Source organism: Squalius cephalus (genome assembly GCF_949319135.1).
Source record: "Squalius cephalus genome assembly, chromosome: 19".
Lineage (NCBI taxonomy): Eukaryota > Metazoa > Chordata > Actinopteri > Cypriniformes > Leuciscidae > Squalius > Squalius cephalus.
Genome location: NC_137140.1, coordinates 5,363,672 through 5,389,051, shown reverse-complemented (window position 1 = coordinate 5,389,051; position 25,380 = coordinate 5,363,672). Strand labels below are relative to the sequence as shown.

The following is a 25,380-nucleotide window of genomic DNA, read 5'->3' as shown; positions in this document are numbered from 1 at the left end:
TCATAAGAGAAAAACACATTTTTAAAGCACAGTTGAAAGCTGGGCATGATATGAGGCACGGAAATCTGACCAAAAACAAACTGAATGAGGATGACTCCAAAATAAATGATAAAATGTTCCCCATCTAGTGGTCATCTGGGGTAAAACACTCAGGGAGCGACGTGTACAATGACGTCAAAATGGTAAATCGAAACTGACATGGATTTCCCGAGTAATGTTTATCACCTGACCTCAAGGGACAAACTGTTGAATAAAGCCCGGTATTAATGCAGAACTGACAAGCGAGCCTGTCTCACAGCCCTGATAACCGAAGAGTTCGCTGAAAAACACAACAGGCCACAGAACACATGTCGATGTAACCTTACACGGTAAGTGACGATTAAAAGCCATGGTGTTTTTGTTATTATACTTAAATTATGGTTTATTATTTGACTCCCGAGATCACAGAATGTCTTCCAAGATATGTCATGTTTAAAATTAAATGTCAGAAAATGTTTATACTGTAAAGTTCAGTCAAACATTGACATTAGAAGAAAGGTGTTTTAGGTTTTACTGTATTTTAGGGGTGTATTGCTTTATCATATTATGATATATTTTTAAATAAAACAGTGTGACCTGGAGTTGTTAGAGTCTGTAAGCGGATATTTCAGCATGTTCTTCTGTTTGTGCAGGTACATTGATGGTTTGGTATAGTCTAGTCTGATTGCATCATCATGACCCAAACAAAGCCGCTCTTCGTTCCCTGGTTGTACCAAAAAATCCAGAGTGGATGTTATCCTGGAGTGTGTTGGACCAATCAAGAACTTCAGCAGTTTAGCATTCCATGGAAGCATGCTTTGAGACAGGACAAAAACAGTGATGATGTCCTCATATTCAAGGTGAAAATAAGCATTATTTGTCATTATTAAAGATCCATTATCATTCATACAAGTTTTTGATTACCATATTAACGTGCCATGTTTTTTACTTAAAAGGATAGTTCACTCAGAAAGGAAAATTGTGTCATCATTTACTCACCTTCAAGTTGTTCCAAACCCATATGAGTTTCTTTCTTCTGTTGAACACAGAAGTAACCAAACAGTTGATGGGCCCCATTGACTTCCATAGTGTTTTCCCCCATCAACTGATTTTAAATGATGACAAACTTTTCATTTTTTGGTGAACCATCCTTTTAAAATAATTGAATTTGCAATGCAATGGCACTTTTGGTATATTATTGATATATTAGTGTTTAGTGCATTAGATCTAAGTAGATCTTTATATGTAGGCTATTTTCATAATTACTTATGTTGTCTGTGAAATATGGCTAACGTCAATTGTACTGACAAGCATTTATGGTAAACTAAAATATACTTTAATGTCATATCCACTGAAACATCTATTTATGTCATGTAGAGAGCAGAGAGAGCAGTTCTCATGCTATATGAAACAGCTTGACAAACTTTTTAACCTGACAGTATCATTATTTCTGTGTTACAATAATTCAAGAGATCCCAGAAGTACTGGGACAAACATTTATAGTTCGGATATAAACACTGATGTCTACGGTAGCGAACAAAATAGAGCAAATCACCTTTTGAAACCAACTTGAAGTGACTGTTAAAAAATCTATTTGTCAGTGAATGAATCATTCAAGAGATTTGTTCAAAATCACTGATTCGTCCAGTAACGACACAAGTGAAGTCTTCATGAGTGAATCAATGAATCATTCATTCAAACCGATATAAAAAAATGGTTCAAAATGATTTTTTAAATATAGTCTGCTGCAATGAACATTTTGTCAGAGCCTCTAGTAAAGTTCATGTTATTTTGTTTAATTATCTATTCAGAATCATGGGCGAATCTTGATCCTTGTTTAAAAAAAATCGTGATTTATCCAGAATCGTGCAGCTCTTATGCATACCCTCTTTAAGCACACTTAGATTTGAAGTACACTACAAGTGCACATTTAACACAGTTAAGCACATTTCTTTTTCACAAGAGGACACTGTAATTGTAGGAGTAATATCTGTATTTGGGTCCCGTCAGGCATGGGCTCAGACCAGCGCTTCTGGAGACGGCAGGATAAATGGAGATCCCTCCGTTTGGAAGAGAAACTTCCGAAGCGCTCTTCGTGCCAAAGGCTTCAAGATGGTATTTGACAACAAGAATGACACTGCTGATCCGCATAAAGTGTATCAGTTTCCATCTGATCATCTTTCTGCAGGTAAGAAGCAATAGATGTGTGGTTGATGTCATTAAGAAGATTGTTCGTTGAATTGTTATGAACCTTTTCTGTTTTCTATCCTTCCCGCCTTCAGGATCGGAAGGGTCTCAAGAGACTGATGTGAGTATCTGTTTAATCAGTTATTCTGTGCTTGTCAGGTTGGGGTTTTAGAAAAAGCACATTCAAATAGACAACCTGTGGCATCGGATAAGACATACAGCACACACACTGACTTGGGAAATTTGTTTCCCGTTTTTTAGTTTTCTCCAGAACTATATTTGGAGGAGGAAAACGTGTTCTCTAGTAAGCAGTTTTTTTATACCCAGTCATGCATTTGTTATATAATGCTGAGGTAGGCCTTTAATCGTGATGACATTATGTTTTACTGTTATCTGATCTTTTCTTTCTTAGCAAACCCATCCCAAGATGTAGAGGGACAATTCACTGGACTAAATCTTCAAGAAAGTCCCTCCCAAGGTAGATTGAAAAGTGTATTATTGGATGCTGTAGTACAAAGCAAAATATGATATGGATTAACTCTATGGTTTTACCATTATTTTAGGTATTTGAATCTTTATATGCATAATGTATGCTATTGTTATATTATGATAAAAAAATTGTGTTTTATTACACACACACACACAGGCCAAAAGTGATGTCCTGCTTAGGAAATTTACATGCTTTATTCAAATATTATTAAAAATTCAGTCGCACTTCTTTATTTTACAGTATGTGCACTTACGTGTATAAAATACTGTGTAATATGAGGTAACTAAATGTCTTAAAGGGATACTCCACTTTTTTTGGAAATAGGCTCATTTTACAACTCCCCCAGAGTTAAACAGTTGAGTTTTACCGTTTTCGAATCCATTCAGCCGATCTCCGGGTCTGGCGGTACCACTTTTAGCATAGCTTAGCATAGATCATTGAATCGGACAAGACCAATAGCATCTCTCTCAAAAAAATGACCAAAGAGTTTTGATATTTTTCCTATTTAAAACTTGACTCTTCTGTAGTTACATCGTGTACTAAGTTGCGATTTTCTAGGCTGATATGGCTAGGAACTATACTCTCATTCCTGCGTAATAATCAAGAAACTTTGCTGCCGTACCATGGGTCCAGCAGGCGTAATGATATGACGCAGCGCCTGAGAATAGTCCCCAGCTCAGTAACTTCCAACGTGACCGGGACTAAGTTTGTCTAACCTAGACCTATTTTCAGGTGCTGCGTCATATCATTACGCCTGCTGGACCCATGGTACGGCAGCAAAGTTTGATTATTACGCAGGAATGAGAGTATAGTTCCTAGCCATATCAGCCTAGAAAATCACAACTTTACATTTTCCGTCGGTCTTAGTACATGATGTAACTACAGAAGAGTCAAGTTTTAAATAGGAAAAATATCAAAACTCTTTGGTCATTTTTTTGAGAGAGATGCTAATGGTCTTGTCCGATTCAATGATCTATGCTAAGCTATGCTAAAAGTGGTACCGCCAGACCCGGAGATCGGCTGAATGGATTCGAAAACGGTAAAACTCAACTGTTTAACTCTGGGGGAGTTGTAAAATGAGCCTATTTCCAAAAAAAGTGGAGTATCCCTTTAAGGTTAGGTTTACTGATAAGTTCAGGGTTAGTACCTAGTTATTACCCAGCTATTGTAATAACTATAATAAGTACATAGTATGTCCATGGGGAACAGGACTGTAAAATAAAGTGCTACCAAAAATTAATTGAAGAATTGGTAGGCATGTTGTTTTGACACGCAATGACACGTCAAATTATCCAGGCATAATTTTTGGCCTGGCTGTCATACAAAGAAACATGTAAAAACAAGAGAGAACCAACAAAATATTAATAACTGATTGTGTTGTCGGGTAGACAGTGTCTGCTTTTTCCTGCGCACTTTCTGTGTTCTATGCATTTTCATATTTGCATAGTAAAATAAAACCTGTAGCTGTAGTTTGACTTTTATGCCAAATAATTTTGTCAGATAAAGACCCTAACCATGTTTAGTGTGTGGTTCTTCACTCATATTTAAAAATAATAATAATAATAATAAAATAGAATATTTTCTTCATATTTAGATGGTTTAATCCCCTCTGGACACCACTTTTGGCCACTTGATTTACAATGTACATGGATTATTGCTTTTAGTTAAATAATGATTTAAAGGACAGCGAATTATGAATTTCACTTTTCGTTTTTTTGTTTCAGTCCATGAAATTTGGAATCCAGATCAGTCATACATGGAACAACAACTCTTCCAAACGAATCCTTGTTCAGAAACCCAGTTTACTGGGATGGCCCATTATCAAACAGTGGACACTGCTGGAGTCTTCTCTTCAGCTGGGGGTGCTGTTGGTGGTTTGGGGCAGATTTCACCAACTGATGCAGCGATGGCTGTGAATCCTCATTCTCCAGAATATCAGCAGCCGACGGCGTGTCCACCACATGCTGAAGGGGATCAGGGTGCCATTCCTGGAGCAAAACTGGGTAGGTAGAACCCAAGACCATGACATATTCTTCACATCAATTACTGGTGTTTAATTACTCACACAGCTTTTCTTCCATTCATTCATTTCCTTCACAGAGACATTTTTTCGGATTAAGGTGTATTACAAAGGGAAGATGGTGTTAGAACAGCTGGTGGAGAATGATGCTGGATTCAGACTGACGTATCAGGGAAACATGTTGGGTTTTTTTGTACTTAATTGACTGATCAACTTTCAATTAGCACCACTGAATCATGTTTTAATATAATAGACGAATACTGAACTGTCCACCCTTTCCTCCCATAGGGACGAGTCCAGTGCTGATCTACCAGTGGTGAGGCTTCCTCCTCCAGATGATATCGTGGATCAGATCCAGGCCAAGCTTACGAATGACATTCTGGAGAATCTGGGCGGTCTGGAGATCAGGAGATCGGATGCTGTGGTTTATGGCCATCGCTGGGGAAACAGCAGGATCTATTGGGGTTTGTGCAAACATGAAAAAAGCCCAACAACCAGAGAGCTCTCCAAAAACAAACCTCAAGACATCTTCCTCTTCAAAAATTATATTTCAGGTGAATTATATTAGATGTTTATTATTTTATGTATTTGTTCAGGTATGGTTGATCTTTGGTGGTTGCAGATATTTTGGTGATTCTTCTATATCCCTTGGATAATGTCTGTTGATGCCATTCCATTAGGTTTGATGGAGTTTATGGAGAAAAGCAGTAAATCTCCCTCTTATACTCTTTACTTCTTTCTGGGAGAGAAGTGGCCGGACCCCAAAATGAAACCGTGGGAGAAGAAACTCATCATGATAGAGGTTAGGATTGGGCACATTATTTATATATATATTCCCTGTGTATATATATATATATATATATATATATATATATATATATATATATATATATAATATTTGTAATATTTACATTTTTAATATTAACCCTATAAAACATACTGTACCATATTTGGTACGCAAACTATCAACATGATAAAAAAATAATAATCTGTTGCACACATGCCTTCTGCCATCTGATTGATAGTTTATACTTGTTTTACTCTTTTTTACTCTTTTTTTTTATTTGCTTTTTTTAATTTTTACTCTAAAATGTTTAATGATTTTTATCACATCAATGTAAGAATAACTTATATATTGTTAGTAATATTTCAAGATGGACACTTAATGGACTGAAGAAACTTAGGTTTACTTGATTATCCATACATCTTTTCTTTTCTTTTCTTTTTTTTTAAATCATGTTAAAATGTATCAAATATGATACATCAGGCTTTTGAGGAACGTTTATTTGTACATCTGCCAATCCTCATTGTATCATTATGTAATTGTTACATTATTAACATATTATATTACATTAACATTGTTTCTTCCACAATTAAAACCTAGATTAGATCATAAAACCTAAGCATTTAAAAATCATCTAACTAAAACATATTACTGAGAGATACAGAGTGACATCTGACATAGTCTGAGCTCCATATTCTCACTATATCATATACATTTTTACATTTACATTTATGCATTTGACAGACGCTTTTATCCAAAGCGACTTACATTGCATTTCAAGGTACACATTTACATTCTTATCAGTTCTTTTCATACTATCATACTAAATAAGAAACAAAAGCCTTGATATATCAAATATGATACACGTATGCTTTTAAACAAATATTTAGTCTAAAGGTTCAATAAACGGCTTTATTTTCCTGACTATTATTCCATAAGCTAAGCTTTACAGGGTTGAGAAATTAAACCGCTTATTGAACATTGGTATCTTTCATCATATTGCAGTTATGGCCACAGTCACATGTGACTATCCACTCAAAGCCATATGTTGCAGTGAGGCATTCTGCTTCTATACCTGGTGTTGAGTCACTGACTGTAATGCAATGCCTCTTGTGGCTTACTGCTTCATTTGTATTCACAATTTCTTAGAGGCACCAGTATTGATTTTTGTCAGAGTATATAAAATAAAATAAAAAACTGTATCATGACTTATTTCCCGGATTCTTTCCCATTCTCTGGTTTGGTTAGGTTATTCTGACTTCACTGGAGACTTTGAAGACGATTGCTGTTGCACGTGGGGCGTCTTCACTGCAGTCCGTGGAGCTACAACTCTCTCTGGAGCAAATGATGGAGTTGTGTTAGAAAGATCGCCTCTGACCAAGTGAAAAGGCTTGACTCTATACTTATTTGGCATGAATTGAAACGACTTCTTAAAGTGCCCCATTATGCTATTTTAAAGGCTTCTAATGTGGTTTTGGAGTCTAAGGTCAAAGGTACAAATCAAGGTCAAAAAACACTTTCGTTTTCTAATAATATACATTTCACATCACCTCATTTCTCAGAGAGTCTGAAACGGTTCGTTCGAAGATTAAGTCTCTCTAAACCCCTCCTTTCCGAGAGCCTACTCTGCTCTGATTGGTCAGACATCCCAGTCTATTGTGATTGGTCGACGGCCAATTCCAGGATCAATTCCAATTCCGGATCAATTCCAGCGCGAGTCTTCATCCTTTTGAAATGCATGCAACGTGGATTCTCAGCGTCTTCACGACATGTCGACAACATGAACCAAACTCTTCCAGTCTCACCTACAACTACAGTGTTTGAGGGCGGGTCAAAGTAGAACTTGTTCAGCCAATGAAGACCATAGACTGGCATTATGCAAATTTGTTTCATTGTTACAAAGGTTTGTAACAGGATGGGAAGTGAGACTGGAATTTCTGACACGTTTCTGCAGTTCAGAATCGATTCTTTCTTTTAGGAGATAATAACTTTATTTGTGGTGCACTTTGATCTTTGAAACGTTGCAGAAATTTTACATTCACAAAAAGCTATATTACACACTGCATGAAAGCTTATATTCGAAAAAGCATAATAGGGCACTTTAAACTGTTCACTTAGTGGCGACTCCATGGTTAATTGTATTTATTAAAGGTGTGTGGACTAATATTGCTGAGCAAATTTTCAGTAATGGTACAAGACAATAATCACTGATTCAGTAGATAAAAATACATAAAGAAGTTTACAAAGAGAGTCATATTTTAAAAGGAGGGATTTCATATAACAAGTTGTGTACTATCATTAAAAGTCTAATGTGCCTTTCAGTCTGGTTTTACCCGACTACATTTCTCATAATACAATAGTGTCACATTGAATAATCATGTCTTTTCACAATATGTCCTGAAATCTTTTCATGGTCTGATTTTGATTTTTTTTTATATATCTCTGACTGAACTGAATGTGAACTGTGTTCATTTTGTGAACTTCATTTCCAGGACTTCAGGACTTCATTGTTCCACTGATGTGCCCTGTTTCTTTTGCTTTTTCTACTGATATGAACAGGTTCGCACTCAGTATCATGGTTTCACTTTCCAGTCATGTAAAAGTGCAAAAAGCATGCAAATGAATAAAATCTCAAAAAGTCATGGAAAACATTTCATTTAAATTCAATTCACATTTATTTGTAGCACTTTTCACAGTACATATAGTTTCAAAGTAGCTTTACAGAAAGATGCATGCTTCTACATTTCAATTTAAAGTGATCTTTACCAGTGTTGACTGTATTAAAGTAATGTCCATATGTCAAAAATGTACATTTCTAAGATAATACAAATAGTGCAGTTAGCTAATATCATGTAACAATGATCTCATTAAAGCAATTATTACAAGTTGTGATCATGATTACAATACTTTTCTATAATGAATATACATTTTTCTAGTTATACTCTGTTCTAAACTATTTTATCGATGGTATCAGATTTGTGAGTGAATCATTTGAATCAGTAGTATTCAGTGAACTGATCAAACCAGTTCACACATCAGTTTAACATTTAATATTCAGCCATGTGGGAGGGATTTTGCACCAGTGAGATTTCACTGTGGGCGGAGTTACCCAGTGCTATACAACACAAATAAAAACTAAAGACCACAACATGTCCTAGAGGGATTCATCTAACTTACATTAAACCGACACACTGTTTGTACCACTGATTCTACAATCTCAGAAAATAAAACATTTAACGAGCATTCAAAGCAACATTTAAAGAATATAGTGTCCTTCACATCACAACACATTTTAAATGCATTGACTAATTGAAATTTATATTTTATTATTTACATGTCCAATGCATTATAAAAGTTTGGGATCTTTAAGATTTTTGAAAGAAGTCTCTTCTGCTCACCAAGGCTGCATTTATTTAATCAAAAATACAGTGAAACAGTATTATTGTGAAATATTATTACAAATTAACAAATATTTTCTATGTGAATATATTTTAAAATGCAATTTATTCCTGTGATGCAAAGCTGAATTTTTAGCATCATTACTTTTTTGTCTTCTTCAGCGTCACATGATCCTTCAGAAATCATTCTAAAATAATATATATATATATATATATATATATATATATATATATATATATATATTTTTTTTTTTTTTTTTTTTTTTTTTTTTTTGTGGAAACCAAAATTTTTATCAGAATTATTTAATGAATAGAAAGTTCAAAAGAACAGCATTGTAACATTATAAATGTCTTTACTGACACTTTTGTTCAATTTATTGAGTCCTTGCTGAATATATATATATATATATATATATATATATATACATATATATATATATATACATATATATATATATATATATATATATATATATATATATATATATACATATATATATATACATATATATATACATATACATATATATATATATATATACATATATATATATATATATATATATATATATATATATATACACACACACACACACACATATATATATCCAGGGTGTGATTTGTGGAAAAAGCAGAGGGGTGATGTTTTGAAAAAAAATGTATTCATGAAAATAAATCATCAATAAAAAAAAAAACTACTGCAGCTTTCAAGACTTTCAAGACTTTCTTGTCTTGTCTGTTCAAACTTTGCACGTCTGCACTCGTGAATCTCTACTTGCTCTTTCTCTTGAATTGTCTTTTTTTCCTGGATTTAATGTTGCCAGAAGCTTTCAACCACCACTTTCACGATTGATTGATGAAATAACACAGTGTACCTTTAAATTGTAAAGAACTTACAGATTCGCCTTTGTTTCATGAGACAGCATTTTCAAGTTGATTTTAGTCAACAAGTTCTCTAGTTGTTTTATTATTTAATAGTTCTTTTTGAGTTAAAGCTGCAGTCCGTAACTTTTTTGGGTTAAAAAATATCCAAAATTAATTTTTGAACAAGAACATAACCAGCCAGTGTTCAAAACTATCTGCTTGCCTTAGCTCGATTCAGAACGGTAAGCTTGTAATAATGTTTTTAATTCCAGTGGTACTGGTGGATTTCTGCTTGAAAGTCGAGCATGTCTTTGCGTCATTACGTCACATCTGTACACATAAAGAAGAGTCTCGCCTAGTAGGCTATGAGTGTGAGGATGTTGGAGGTGAAGATTTATAGCCTTTTCTCACAGCACTTGATATAATTAAACTTATCAATTTGATGGCGGATCCAGAAAGGTTCAAACGACAATCACCAGTGACAACTGGAGATTCACCTGGTGTAAAATGCAAAAGACTTCGGAGTGGTTACAGAAAAAAAGAGACTGCAACCGGGCCCATGCGAAAACAAGGATAAATATCGGAAGGGCATTAAATGTAGTCACGCAATGCTAATGTTGTTAACATTAACAATTTGAGAACAAAGTATAATTTGCACGGTTTGACGTGATATGATAAGTGATCGTTAGATTTAATCAGCGCGATTTACTGCAATGCTTTTTTCCCCTTAGTTAGTCAGAACAAAAGTGGATGTTACTTGTTCAGACGACATTTTCCGGTGAAAATTCTTATGTTGGTCATACTTCCAAAGAGTGGAATCTGTGATTCCGAATGCCAGTCTCCACACCGGGGGCGACTGACAGCCGCACATTCTCCTCAAAACATTGGATTTATCCGCGCTGTGCCATGCCCAGGCACAACCCACATAAAGTTTATAATTCCGCGAATAACTGCAATTGCAAATTTCGAACAGAGATGGCGACAAAGAGGAAAAACTACGGACTGCAGCTTTAAGTGCTTATTGTAACTGGTATTTATTGAATTTTATTAGGTGAACCACTACTGATCATCAGGTAGTATAGGCCATATCAGCGAGAGCACGACTCGCGACAACACTCAAGAATAACATGCGCTTTTATTTGGTTGGTAATGTATTTGCAGTCTGTGCGTTAATCTTCGCAAGAACTTTAGTGTAATCCATTCACCAAGCACACTGTTGAACGGAAAAAAACTAAAGTAGCCTACTCTTGAAAAGTGAAAATCCATTTCTGATTTTATTGTTGTTTAAACGTGCGTGTTGAAGCATTAGTGATATATTTAAAAAAAAAATCATATATTTTATATGTTCTATTGGTTAAGTATCTTATTGACCCCAAACTTTTGAACTGTAGAGTATTAATTAATTAAAGTGTCTTAATTAGATATATTCAGGTAATATTTAAGGGTATGTTTTTATGTTTACGCTGTTAAAATGTTAAGACTACTTATTTTAAGTTATATAGTTTTGGTCACCACATCTATGTCGATTCTACTCCACGTTCTCCAGGTCATCGTGTTCTTCCTCCGATTCCCTCTCCTCCATTGAGAAGTCCCTGAGCTCTGACAGTGGCACCAGCTGACCCGCTTGGTTCAAACCCATTGGCTGAATCACATCCTCCCTGTTTAGGAAAAGGTGCGAGAGTGTGAGAGCAGTGTGTACAAAGCTTTACTGGTGTTTTGAAAAGTGGTTTAAGTTCCTTACTTTGAGAGTTTGTTAAAAAGACTGACGAGTCGGTGAGCTTCCTCCTCTTTCTCTTCCTCTGTCATTCCCTCCATGGGATTAGGCTGCTCCTCTTCCACCTGTCCCGTCACTGGGTTCACGCGGTCTTTAATCTGCCGGTACTCCTCGGTGTCGGAGTCGGAGTCGCTAGAGTACCGTGTGCCTGAGGATGTGGCCTGTGACCTTTGACCTCCTAGCAAGCCTCTAGTGGCCAGGAGCCCAGCGGCATTCCCATATCCAGTGTACTTGACGAAACGTCTCACTGGAATATCCAAGAATAAAACAGCTTTTTTTAGGTTTTGGGGGTAAAACTCATGGGTGTTTAATACAGTGGTTGAAATGTGGCCCACCCGAGGGAGGGGCCAGGTGGATCCCAGGGGGGGGGGTCTGTTGGTTGTGCTCACTGGCAGTGGTAGAGTGGTCCCCAGGCCTAGAGAATAGTGTATATTTGCAATAATTGTATTGACTGGCCTAAAATATAGTATTATTATTATAATTACTACTATTATTATTATAAATTACAGTGCTACCACTACTCCTACTGTTATTATCATGAATATACTATTGTTACTACTACTACCACTACTTTTGCCACTACTATTATTATTTTTGTTATAATTATTATTATTATTATTAGTAGTAGTAGTTGTATGAATACCAATTTTACTACAACTTTTCTTAAATTGCCTCTATCTATATCACTAAAATATCTCATTGCTTAAACTTACCAATGTACCTGCATACATCACTATATTGTTTAGTTGTTTAAACAATATTTAGTTGTATACACTATATTTAGTTGTTTTCTTTTTCTTTTTTTTGTCTTCTTTTTTTTCTTTTTTTTTTTTTGTTGTTGTTGGGTGTTCTGTATGTCCCTCTCTCTTCTGTATGTGTATATATGTCATTGATCTTTTACTTTGTATAAAGCTACAATGTTTTAACTTGCAATAAAAAAAGAAAAAAAAAGAAAAAAAAGAAATGTGGCCCACCCAATCAAAAGTTGGTTATTTTCCAAATAGTAATAATAGTAATATTAATAGTAATAGTAAAAGTGTAATAAAAAAACAAAACAAACCCAATAATAATAATAAACGTCTTATCACACTATAAATGTATACATTTAGTTAAGGAATAATTAAATGCGAGTTTCCATGGTCAGTTGCAGACTGTTTCCTAGTGTTCCCTCTCCTTTTAGTGCATACATTACGCTTGTCAAAATGAAAAGTCAAATAAGATTCGCCAGTTTCTGTTAGTCCCGCCCACTACATTATCTTTAGGACTTGAGGACGTAATAGTAGATTCATGCTTTTGTGGAGTTGAAGTTGAAAATGGCAAAGCAAATATCAATCAGCTGATACTTTAAAAGGGGTCCTATCGTGCTGTTTTACATCTTCATCTTTCTTTAGTGTGTAATGTTGCAGTTTGAGCATGAAAAAGGTCTGCAAAGTGTCACAAAGTCCCTCCAGCGGGAGTTATTCTCTATATTAGTGTCACTGTTTCTGAACTCCCTGAAACGCCTCCATTGTAGTCTTGAGTTTTCATCCGGGAACGAACACGTCACAATATTCCTCATTTAAATAATACCCACCCAAGGTAAACATTAATTAAAGGGGCAGGGCCTGCATGGTTGAGTTAGTTATTAGTATGTTTATACTCGCGGTTATGGTAAGGGGTGTGACATTCCCAAACACGCTTGAAACGGTTGACCAATCACAACACACTGATCCGGCCGACCAACCAGAGCACATTGCGGATTTCAGAAGGAGGAGCTTCATAGAGACAGAAACTAATCAGAGCGTTACTGACAGACTGGGAAGAGAGGAGCTGCAACAATAGAGAATATGGGAAAAATAAAGTGGTTTTGAACATTCAAGCATTCAAGCCTATTCTATTAGACCCCAAAAACAGAATTAAGTCTTTGTAAAAGGAAATAAATTGGGCATCCCAACTGTACTGCTGCAGTAATGAATCTGGGAGATTCCTTTTAATGTGAACTAACAGACACTTGATTATGATGAGATTTCATCAGAAGCCCTCATCGTCTCAGACTAATACTGTAGGAGGACATTTCAAGTTAAGTACAATCATTTTTTCAATATTTATAGTTTAAAAAAAAATCATAATAGTAATTCATATGTTTATTCTGTCATTATACTTGATAGAAAACAGGAAGAGCCATTTTCTAGTGTTTGCTGTTTATTGGTTGTTTTGTTATTTTCGGTTTTGAAACTGTGTTGCATTGAATTTTTTTAATCTGTTTTTGTGGTCCTTTGGCGTGCAGTTTTCATACTCTATGCTTGTGTGTTTCTATGCAGTACCGTTCTCTTTGCACAGCACGAAGAGCAGGTCGGCAGCGCAATGTTTGAGCTCAGTATCCAGGCTGGTCATCAGTCTAACCAGACGATTCCTCAAGGTGTTGCCCTTTTCAGGTTTAGTGCTAGCATCTCTTAATGGAGGCAGAATCTGTACTCGGTGAGAACACATATGCAGTTTGATACAAAACAATGCAAGTGTTTTATTAGACAATGTTGCCTCATGATAATCTAAAATAGCAGTCGTGCCTGTTGTCTAAGGTAGCATCTCGTCTCTTTGTGACCTCTGGAGCACTCGGTCAGCAAGTTCAGCACAGGGGTCAGTCTCTCTTTGACCTTTTCACCCTGCATGTAAAACACCACTGCGTTAGAAAAGCCACGGTTGCACATGACAAGCAATGTCATGCAAAAATATATGCAAGTCATATTATATATTTTGTTTTTCTTTTCCCCCTGAGGTCCACTATTAAAGATAATGTATTCCCTCTCCCTACTTCCACCCTCTCTGACTCTTCAAACACACGGCAAATCTTTCAAAATTTTACACAATAAATAAAAATGCTCAAATTGTGTCATGAAAGGTCACCAAAATCACCAAAAATCAGTCAAATTTTATTCAGCAAGGATACATAAAATAGATCAAAAGTGACAGTGAAGTCATTTGCAATTTCAAATAAACACTGTTCTTTTAAACTTATTATTCATCAAAAGAATCCTGATTTTTTTTAGCATGGTTTTCACAAAAATATAAAGCAGCACAACTGTTTTCAACATTGATAATAATCAGAAATATTTCTTGAGAAGCAAATCATCACATTAGAATGATTTCTGAAGGATCATGTGACACTGAAGAACTGGAGTAATGATGCTGAAAATTCAGCCTTGCATCACATTTTATTAAATATTCAAATAAAAACTATTTTAATATTTTAAATCGTAATAATATTTCACCATTTTTTGATCAAATAAATGCAGCCTTGGTGAGCAGAAGAAACTTCTTTTAAAAAACTTTTGAACGTTACTGTGAAGTGCTAATATTTTATTATAGTATAGTAAATATTAGTATTGACTGATTTTTGGAAGGCTCTAAAGGCATGAAATAGACTTATTTCTACCTAACTGCTGCCTTTCACAACATTTCACCCAACACAACATCATTTCCATAATGACCAATGCCCTTTTTGGGTGGTAAATAATGGCGCAAAATACCAGTAAACTGACAAACACAAACCTTAGTAAATCACAGTGCATGATTCATTTAAATACTCTCCTCCTATAAGTTTTGTGTCTGAAAGGGAAACTCCTACAAATGCATATGCAATAAGGTCAGCCGTAAAAATAACCCTGTTCATGCCTTGTCAGCGCTAATATTTCACTGCGTGTCTTTAGTAAATCCTGACAGTAGTTTTTTAACGCCAAAAGAGGGTTTGCGCTGGCACGCGCCGTTAGTAAATCTGGCAAAATCTCAAGGACAATATGATTCATGATATGATAATCTATCCGTTTCTCTGTTGTCTCCATCTTTTTGTTTCTCCCTTCCATTATTTCTTTCTTTCACCCTCTTTTTACCTGTTCCAGTTTTCTCTCCATGTACATGAGTAGGTTTTGCACACAGTCCATGTTGACTCCATTCATCTGGTGTGAGTCTGGAGCCAGAGGCACAGACACCAGAACGTCTAGACAACTCAACGGGAGAGCAGACAGCATGTTCGCTGCATGCCTGAGAGAAACAGAGAGATTTGAGGTCATGCGTGTGCTAAAATCTCTTCTGTTTTAATCAAATGTTGAACACTGTTGATTAAAACAGAACATCAGTCTGTAAAAAGCAGAATTGTACATCTTGTATTTGACATAAATTTGTCTATAAATGTTGGATATTTAAAATACAGAAAATAAATTGTCCTTTTGAGGTGGAGAAGGTTATGCATTACATAATTCATATGAGTGAAGATGAGGAGAATGAGTAAATGAACTGTGGTCAATTTAGAGATATGAGAGAGAAATACTTTGAAAAAACCCCATATCTAATTCCTCATTTTCTAAAGCGTTCACGAACAGATCAGCAGGTGTTACTGAAGGAAGGCAGTCACGCATCTCTGTCAGTCAGATTAATATGTGCTCTACATTATTATTATTATAATTATTACCTGCACACCGTGTGTGGGCTTAATGCTTTTTTTTTTTTTTTTTCATGTCATGACCCTTAGAATTAAATGCTCCAAGTTTAAATAAATCAATAAAAACACAAAAAATATTTAGTAAAATTAAATATTATTAGAAATACACAAAAATATTACAATAAATAAAATTAAATAAAATTATTAGTAACATACACTACCGTTCAAAAGGTTGGTAAGATTTGTTTTTTATTCTTATAAAGTCAAAACCAGCAATATTGTGAAATATTATTACAGTTTAAAATAAATATTTTGTTATTTATTGCAATCAACATAGTTTTTTTGTGTTGCTTTATTATTATTATTATTATTATTATTAATATGCTTACCAAGGCTGCATTTATTTGATAAAAATACAGTAAAAACAGTAATATTGTAAAATATTATTACAATTTAAAATAAATATTTTATTATTGTAATTATTATTGTATAAAAATTTTGGAGTCTTATTTTTATTATATTTTAATACTGTTTTCTATTATATTTCACTTTGTGTGTGGGTGTGTGTGTTTGTCATGATCTTGTAAATCCTACCAATATATATATATACACACACATATAAATATAATATGTACATCTGTCAGCCAAATTAATATGTGCACTAGACTCTTATTATGTGCATTTGATTCTCATATTTACTTGTCTATTTATTACCTACACAACAGTGTATGCTATTTTATTTTATTTTATCCTTTACTTTTATTTTATTACTAACTTCTTTTATCTTTAATTATTTGTGTGCTTGTCTTGATCTTGTAAATCCATGTAAATTATATTTGACTTCCACTGTAAGTACTTTACTGTACTTCCTCTGGACCTGGTTCTACTCGCATCGCTCCGAGCGGGATTCGAACCCCTGTCTCCGGCATGACCCATGGGAGGCGGACATTAAAGTCCACAGTGCGCTTCTTGAGGCCAGGGGAGTGAGGTTTATTTGCCCAGCTCTTACTAGCTTGCCTCAGTTACACTCACCCCCCCAAATCTCACTCCCATCCGGGTCACGGCACCAATATAACTCACACTGCTCCGAGTGGGATTTGAACCGCAGCCTCTAGCGTCAGTCACTAGTGCACACTTTTGTGCTTATGGAACGAGTCATAATTACTGAAATTTTCAACCCATAATAGTTATTATAGAGCAATACAATTATTTATCAACACTAACCCCTTTAATTCATCTGTAGCTTCTTCCTCCTCACAGGACACCATCAGACAGTAACGCAAAACTGCAGCCAGGTGGCGATAGAGAGATGCAGCTTCCTGGTGGTAGACACAATGTGAACCTTGATGTTAACAATTTATATCAATTTATTTAGTGCAATGTGGGTTTACTACAGTATTACTACAGTACTACCATCTGATCACATAGTACCATTGTTTGAGTGAGTGAGCATGAGTGTGATTATATCTGCATACACCCACCTCTTCAGGTTCTTGAGTGTGTGTGCTGTGTGTGATATTAAAAAGGATCTTCAGAGCCTCCTGAGCCTGCTGTGAGTCCTCCACACTTACAGGAGGCGCTGCAGGATCCAGCACGACCTCATACTGTTCCTTCCACTGTACTGCTAAACACATCTCCAGCACTGTGGTCAACAGCGACACTCCTCCCTCCTAAAAATGACCAAAAACTGTATTTGTGATCTGCTTCATAATTTTTGTGGAAACCATGATTTTTTTCAGGATTCTTTGATGAATAGAAAGTTAAAAAGAACAGCATTTATTTGAAATAGACAGTTTCTGCAACACCATTTTTGGTGAAAAAAAACTGTACGTCTCACTGACCCCAAACTTTTGAATGTTAGCATACATAATATGATAACAGAAAATATTATTTGTATTACTTCATTTTTTAAAAAAATGTTTCTCAAAATTCAAATAATAGAAGGAGAAAAGTAGATACTTGTTTCAGCTGTGTTCTGAGTTCAGGTCTCAGCGCCGTCAGTAAAAACATGAACCGGAGCGTGTAAAATTGGCCACAAGGGGAAGATGCAGACTGAAACTCCTTATTTAGCTTTTCTGTCAGACCACGGAGGAGACTGAAGTACAGCAAGTAGTGGGAGAGAAAAGAAAAAAGCATATGACATGCAAATATATTTAATTTCAGTGAATACAGTGCCCCCCAAAACACTTTAGTAACAGAAATGTATGAATTTCATTGCAATTGAATCCCCCCCTAAAAACTAACTTCACTTAGCCATATTTGCAATGACTTGTAACCCAGGGGTCAAGCTTTCTCTGGTTAGCACAAGTAGGGCCATTTGAGTTACTGTGTATCTGATGATAGTTTTTCTAAAATTAAATTGTGAAATGCTGGTGAAGTGAGTCTCTGGAGATGAAGTGTATGAAGTTCATTCTTCTAACCCTATTTGATGGAGTTTGTCGCTTTTCGTTTCTTAAACAACCATGTAGGAAGACACATCATGGCTATATTCCAAGATGACAATGTCAAGATTCATCAGTCTCAAATTGTGAAAGAATGGTTAGGAGGGAGCATGAAGAATCATTTTCACACATGAAGCCTCTGAGTCCAGATCTTAAACTCATTGAAAGTCTTTGGGATGTGCTGGAGGAGACTTTACAGAGTGCTGGACTCTTGCATTGTCAATAGAAGATCTTGACCAAAAATGTATGCACCTCTTCATGGAAATAACATTTATCTCTGTACAGTCTACTCCAGTGCATTCCAAAGACTTTTGATGAATTTAAGGTCTGGACTCAGAGGTGCGAATTCATGTGTTAAAATGAGTTTGAGTTTGAATCGTATGTTGAAATGGCTCATACCTGAGTTCACTGGCTCTCTCTTGTGCCCAAGTACTATTGTAAACAATGTTACATAATATTTTCATGACTTCCTTCCTGGTAACTTCTTCATCATCCTCTTTTTCTCCCTCTTCCTCCGCTTCTCCAACGCTTCCTCTGCTGTCTCTTTTACCAGGTGTGAGAGCTTTATAAACGCTGCTCCTCCTGCGGGAAGGTACGAGGCTGATGTTTGAAAACGTGCTAGGCTTGCGATCACCACACCAATTGCTCGGCCCCCAGACCGCATCACAGGTTACAGCCCCAGAACCATCGTCTTCCTCACCACCGTTCTCATCCTCATCTGCTCGGCCAAATTTGCTCTCAGAAATGACCAAAATGACGTCATCATAGGAGTCAACATCACTGTCGGTGTCTTCTTTTGGAATAGGTGCATTGCTGATGCCGCCCAGGTGGGCTAGAGTGAGCAGTGCTCTGTCAGTGATAAGAGGTCCCAAAACCTTTTTGTCCCTCGAGAGGATTCGTAAGGATCTCAGACATTCTTTCAGCAAACGCCCTTGCGGTTCAGTGTGGAGGAACCGGATCATAACTGTAGCCAGAGCCTGAGGGCAAGAGAGAGAAATAAATGCAAATGAACAAAGGCGTATGTTGTTTTTAAGAATGTGTGTATTTCTTTATAAAAGCCAAGGTTACCTGTCTCAACATGACGTCTGGGTCACTGGACTCATCGTAGTCTGAATCCGAGTCTGACACATACTCCCGCACTTTATTCTGTCTGAACTGCGGTGACCCAAAAAAAAAAAAAAAAAAACTATTATAGGAATTAACCATTTTGAGTATACTGTGAATCATGCATTCAATTTGTGGGAGTTTTTTTTTTTTTTTTTTTTTTTTTTTTTTTTGTGTAAAATGACAGGCCAATAGAGATTAAGATATAACAGTGATTAGTGTTGCTAGTGGTGGTGCTAGGGATCCAGAAATTGTACATGGCACCTTTAACCCTCTGGTATAGAGTGCTTTTTGAGAGTATTTTGTAGGCCATCTTGGAAGTTAGCATCACCCATGGTTCCCTCGACAAATATCCAATAGGACTGGCTTTTGAATTATTGAAGAAAATAAGGTCTGTGACTAACAAAAGCTTAAGATTTTTACACATTTTGTTCATCTTGATAATCTTCACAATTGAACAACTTTTATGAATTTTGACTTTTGAATTCTCACAATGTAAACTCGCAACTGCAAGAAAAAGTCAAAATTCTGAGATAAAAAGTCACAATTACATTTTTTACTTTTATTTTTCAGTGGCGGAAGCAAGCTTCCATATCCGACAACTCTCATTCGGACTTTGTTTAAAAAGTATTTCCCTGAACGTTTGAGTTAGCAAGAGTATGAGTGAGATTATTAACACATAATCTTGAGACTTGATAGCGACTAGTGATGATTTTACCTGTCGATGTGATAACGTTTAATGTCCGACAACCTCTGTAGTGCCATTTAACCACTTATTAGCAACCTCATTTTACATGGCAAGAGGATATTCTAAATGTATTTTATATCGTAGAACAAAATGTGAAAATATCTTGAGCTTGTGTTCACCACGGACCTTATTTCAAACATTTACCAAAAATGAATTGACGTCAGGATGACAGAACTGGAAATGCTAAAATGCTAACTCATTTCTGGGTTTGGCCTACAAAAATATGTCATCCCTGCAGCACTCTATTCTATATTTAGGGGTCACACAAAACAGACTGAAGACAATAACTGTAATTTTTTTTTCTAATTTAATGAATGTTCAATATTTTGTTTCAATAATATTTATTCTTTAATATTTTGTATTTTATGGGTATTTCATGGCAATAATAATAATAAATAAATAATAAATATTAGAAAAAATAGTGTTTAAGTAAAAAAATACAGTAAAGGTATATAAAATTGTGGAAAAAAAATAAATCATATGTAACATCATAGTGTAACCACTGGATACCTGTTTAGCCCTATTTATAGCTACTGTATAGCCACCGTGATTTTGCAAAGTAAGACATGTTTCTGGATCAACATATTTTGTTGATCATGGAACAACATTCCTGTCTGAAACCCTATCTCTAAACCTAACCCTACCCACAACTTATCCCTAAAATTAGAGGGAAATGATAGGTGAATGTACTTCTGAACTGATGTAGAAGCAAATAACCCTGGTTGTAAGCCTAAACTTAACAAACTTTAAACTTGCCCCACAAATCAGATGTTGTTCCAGGAACATGTGAAATCACGTTTACTCCCTATAGGGCTGTGTGTTACTTAGTTCCTCAGTATTTTCAGGCATAATTACAGACAAACTTTTATTAGGTTTTGCATTTGAATATATATATATTTAGGCATTATCAAAACTATTTGTGACCTTGGACAACAAAACCAGTCATATGGGTCAATTTCTGGAAACTGAGATGTATAAATCATCTGCAAGCTGAATAAATAAGATTTTCATTTATGATTGGTTTGTTAGGATAGGACAATATTTGGCCGAGATACAACTATTTGAAAATCTGAAATCTGAGAGTGTAAAAAAATCTAAACATTGAGAAAATAATTTTTAAAGTTGTCCATTTATGTTCGCGCTTATGCTGCATTCACTCACAAAAATAAATGTTTTATATATTTACATTAGAAAATTCACAAAATATCTTCATGGAACATGATCTCTACTTAATATCCTAATGATTTTTAGCATAAAAGACAAATCTATAATTTTGACCCATACAATGTATTGTTGGCTATTGCCACAAATATATACCGTGCGACATGTGAATGGTTTTGTGATCCAGGGTCACATTTAGTCATTGCTCTGTAAAAAAAGCTCTGTTTTTCATATGCCCCATTAATTTCCTATGTGGTCAGTTTGGACTGTGAAGATTACAAGTGTGACTATTTTGCCTTCTAATCATGTCCACAATTTATGTGTGTGTGTGTGTGTGTTCATATAGGAAGTTTTTTTTGCCATTTTGATAAAGTAAAAAAAAAAAAAAAAAAGTAAATTTTTCTAGTCTAAAATGACCACCAGAGGGTTAATAATGGTCAAATCAGGATGTCGATAGCCTTAGGGAATTCAAGAATTTAGAAAATAATACCTCTTCCAGCTCCTGCCTCTTTTCAGATTAAACAAGCAGACAGACGACAGAAAAATATGAAAATCATTAAACCAACCCAAAAGATAAGACAAGATGTTTTTCTATCCTAAGTGTGCGTTTTGTGTTTGCATGTTTTAACAAGCAGTAACAAAGCTGAAGGACCAGGAAAGGAGAAATATATCCCAGATAGCAAGGTGATACTGATACGATGTTGAGTTTTCATCCAAAAGTTTTCATGAAATCAAATTTGGCAATTCCTATTTTTTGATGGAATATTGCGGTGTTTATTATATTTGTCCTCATAATCTTTAATCAAAATAATTTCCCTTCCCTTGTGCAGCGACATCTCTTTTCTGATGAGGTGTTTACTGGTGCGAGGGCGGGACAACCTGTCACTCACATGACACTGACCAATAGCAAACCACAACCATCCAATCAGTGACTGGAAGTTTTTCCGGAACATCCCTGATTTTATTCATTTTTTATTTACTTACTTATTTGTTTTTGGAGACCTTTTTTTTTACAATGTTTTAGTATTTCTAGTAATAGAACATTTGTAACATTCCTAATGTAACGTTTGTACCAATATTCTTCAATATATCTTATTTTGTGAAATCTCAACATTGTATCAACAATTACTGTGGATGTAAAAATGATGTTGAACCAACATCATATTGTAATGTTAATTCAATGCAAATAACGTAGACACATCAACACTGACTTGCTACCTGGAATGGAATTAGTAGGGAGCTTATGGTCTAAATATTAATGAGGTGACGGCCTGGGATCAAGTCAACTACTGCAGTATCAGCAAACAACTGAGGACATGCGGGAAATATTTCCAGCCCAGAGGAAATTTGTATGACTCAAAGTTTACAATTTCATATAGCTTATAGTTCTTATTTCTTTGTAAATTGAATATAAACTTGATCTCAGATGTTTCTTTGGGAAAAATCAATTATTTGGAGAAATCAAAATATAAAATACATCAGCTATAAAATAAATGTGGATAGCATAACATATAGACCATTTGCTCGGGGAAGAACATTTGGTCTGGAATTCATTCATAGAAATCCCTGAATTTGAGAACATTTTAAAGGTACACTATGTAACTTAATATCCCTCTAGTGTTTAAAAACAAAACTGCATGCATTTTGTGGAAGAACGGTTTTGGTTGTGCTTCGGCTCGGCTTGACTGTGTGGATATGACTCTGTTGTTAACATAGTGTACCTTTTAAGACATTGCTTGGGAGCTACTGGCTTCTTTTTCTTATTTAAATATATATAAAGAGACCTCATTGTTCTTTCCTGTGAGTGTAGATGTGTAATTGCGCTCAAATATCCCTTACTTTTCTTCTGTCCCGCTGCTCCAAATCATAGAAAAAGCACTGTGCATACTAGGAGCGAGAGAGAGAGAGAGAGAGAGAGAGAGAGAGAGAGAGAGAGAGAGAGAGAGAGAGAGAGAGCAATTAGAAAAGAGCAATTACATAAAATGTGAGCTTTGAGTGCACAACTTGTGCAAAGTAGATTGTTTTATAATGACATGTATTGTCAGTGCAAATGTTATTAATACAGTTGTTTTGGAGCTACTGGACTGAACATAATCACTGTTCATTGTCAGTACCTCTCGATTAAATTGCTGTAGTTCTGCCTTGAGTCCTTTCTGATCGCCCTCTCTGATAAACTCAATAATCCTCTCCACATTTATCGCTGCAAGATAAACACAAATGCACACACATGCACAAACATTAAAACATTCTCCAAAAAAAGGCGAGGTACAGAAATCTGAGGCCACATGAAGAATATGTGATTTATGTGATTTCAAGAAAATAAACACAATTTTAGGGGGTTGAAAAATCTAAAACAAAGAAATGCTGAAAGTGAAATGTAAAATGAATAAGAAATATTGGTTATTTGGTAACACTTTATTTTACAGTGTCCTTATTCCACGTTACATGTAGTTACTGAAGTAATAACTATAAATTATACATAATTACATGCAACTAACCCTATTCCTAACCCTGACCCTAGTACATGTAGTAAATTACTATTACTCAGTACTTAAATGTATAATTACACTGTAACACAGACACTTTATTTGGTTACACTGTATTTTAAGGTGTCATTGTTACAGTGTAATTATACATTTAAGTACTGAGTATTAAGTAACTACATGTACTTTCTCCAGGGTTAGGGTAGGATTAGGATTTGGTTGAGGGTTAGTTGCATGTAATTATGCATAATTTACTGTAATTACTATGGTAAGTACATGTAGCATATGTAACAAGGACACTGTAAAATAAAGTGTTACCCTTTATTTTAAGGTGTCATTGTTACAGTGTAATTATACATTTAAGTACTAAGTAATATTGATTAATATAGGGTATATAGGGTATAATAAAGAGTATAATATAAGGTAAGATTAGGTTTAGGGTTAGTTGCATGTAATTGTGCATAATTTACTGTTATTAAGTACTTGTAACATATGTAACAAAAATACAGTAAAATGAAGTGAAACCAAATAAAGTGTAACCTTTTATTTTAAGTTGCCCTTGTTACGGTGTATTTATACAAATAAGTACGGAGTAAAGTAATAAGTACATATATATGTACTATATAATTAGGGATAGGGTTTGGTTTAGTGTTAGCTGCTTACATGTAAGATGTGTAACAGACACTAAAATAAAGTGTTACTGAAATATTTGCTAGTTCACTAATCAGAATTAATAAATGTAGCCTAATCAATCTGTTATTAAAGCACAGAGGGGGACAAACCAGAAGCTAAAACATTTAAAGTTTTCAATTCAACTTTTGATTCAAATAGTTACAATGATAATATAACTTGTAATAAAACAATACTAAATGCAATATAAAATGAGAAAAAAAAAAAAAAATACTGTAGAAGCATTTCCACGAGTGGCACTTAAACGTTTGGCCGACTACTTACTGAAACAAATACTACTGTTCAAATTTGTAAAGGCATTAATATGATATTTTCATACCAAAACACAGCCTGCATATAAGTCAATTTCAGATTTCTATCCACTCCAACTAAAACAAGTGTCTTCTTCATCCTCTCACCTGTGAGTGTGTCTTCACCTGAGTACGCCATGCTGGATCCAATGTGCTGGATCTTAAATTTCTGTTGGATTTGAATCACTTGCTATTAAACTACAAGTCGTTCTCTTTACCTCCAGGCCTTTTATCCACTTCTCTCTCAGTCTTTTTCACTCTCTGTTTCCTCTTCCTTTTTCCCTGCCCCCTTTTCTCTGTAATCCTGCATTGCATTAGTTATGCTCTAATCCTTTAATGTCTTTCCACTTCATCTCGATTCACTCGCCCTATAAATAACCTCACAATAGAGCCAGTCAATGGTGCAGTGGCATACAGTAACCACAAGGTGGCAGTTCAGTTGATGACAGTGACATGACGACCAGCAACTGTTCCAAGGCACACATTTAACATCTGTATGTCATTAAAGGTAGGC

General features: G+C 35.2%; 2 protein-coding genes across 4 annotated transcripts; one reads left to right on the top strand and one right to left on the bottom strand.

Annotated features, from left to right (window-relative positions):
• The first annotated feature begins 161 nt into the window (after positions 1-161).
• irf3 (interferon regulatory factor 3) lies at positions 162-11,426 on the top strand. Of its 3 annotated transcripts, XR_013819213.1 has the most exons (13): positions 236-368; positions 672-878; positions 2,029-2,206; positions 2,301-2,326; positions 2,467-2,509; positions 2,618-2,683; positions 4,420-4,698; positions 4,796-4,895; positions 5,004-5,269; positions 5,396-5,517; positions 6,748-6,880; positions 7,992-8,058; positions 11,308-11,426. XR_013819213.1 is itself a non-coding variant. In XM_079851544.1 (12 exons), the coding sequence occupies exons 2-11, from the start codon at positions 714-716 to the stop codon at positions 6,859-6,861; spliced, it is 1,359 nt and encodes a 452-aa protein (XP_079707670.1). In that variant the 5' UTR covers positions 236-368; positions 672-713; the 3' UTR covers positions 6,862-6,880; positions 11,308-11,385. The 3 variants fall into 3 exon arrangements, 2 of the variants coding, with proteins under 2 accessions (XP_079707669.1, XP_079707670.1); XM_079851544.1 differs by lacking the exon at positions 7,992-8,058 and having other exon boundaries at positions 11,308-11,385; XM_079851543.1 differs by lacking the exon at positions 11,308-11,426 and having other exon boundaries at positions 162-368; positions 6,748-8,390.
• Positions 9,547-25,156, bottom strand: LOC307147066 (chaperone Ric-8A). The gene is made up of 14 exons (XM_079851526.1): positions 24,975-25,156; positions 23,518-23,603; positions 23,243-23,290; positions 21,894-21,911; positions 19,459-19,545; positions 18,790-19,367; positions 17,909-18,044; positions 17,431-17,619; positions 17,174-17,268; positions 15,402-15,552; positions 14,082-14,177; positions 13,839-13,983; positions 11,503-11,782; positions 9,547-11,419 (listed from the first exon to the last, which is right to left on the bottom strand). The coding sequence occupies exons 1-14, from the start codon at positions 25,003-25,005 to the stop codon at positions 11,290-11,292; spliced, it is 2,070 nt and encodes a 689-aa protein (XP_079707652.1). The 5' UTR covers positions 25,006-25,156; the 3' UTR covers positions 9,547-11,289.
• Positions 25,157-25,380: the final 224 nt, after the last annotated feature.

Bases quoted from the DNA above. Each gene is read 5' to 3' on its own strand.
- irf3 (XM_079851544.1), top strand. From the start codon at position 714: ATGACCCAAACAAAGCCGCTCTTCGTTCCCTGGTTGTACCAAAAAATC. The intron at 2,510-2,617 runs GTAAGCAGTTTT...TTTCTTTCTTAG, and splicing joins GGAGGAAAACGTGTTCTCTA to CAAACCCATCCCAAGATGTA. The intron at 5,270-5,395 runs GTGAATTATATT...CCATTCCATTAG, and splicing joins CTTCAAAAATTATATTTCAG to GTTTGATGGAGTTTATGGAG.
- LOC307147066 (XM_079851526.1), bottom strand. From the start codon at position 25,005: ATGGCGTACTCAGGTGAAGACACACTCACAG. The intron at 23,604-24,974 runs GTGAGAGGATGA...TTTATCTTGCAG, and splicing joins AGGTGAAGACACACTCACAG to CGATAAATGTGGAGAGGATT. The intron at 18,045-18,789 runs GTATGAGCCATT...GCTGTACTTCAG, and splicing joins GAGAGAGCCAGTGAACTCAG to TCTCCTCCGTGGTCTGACAG.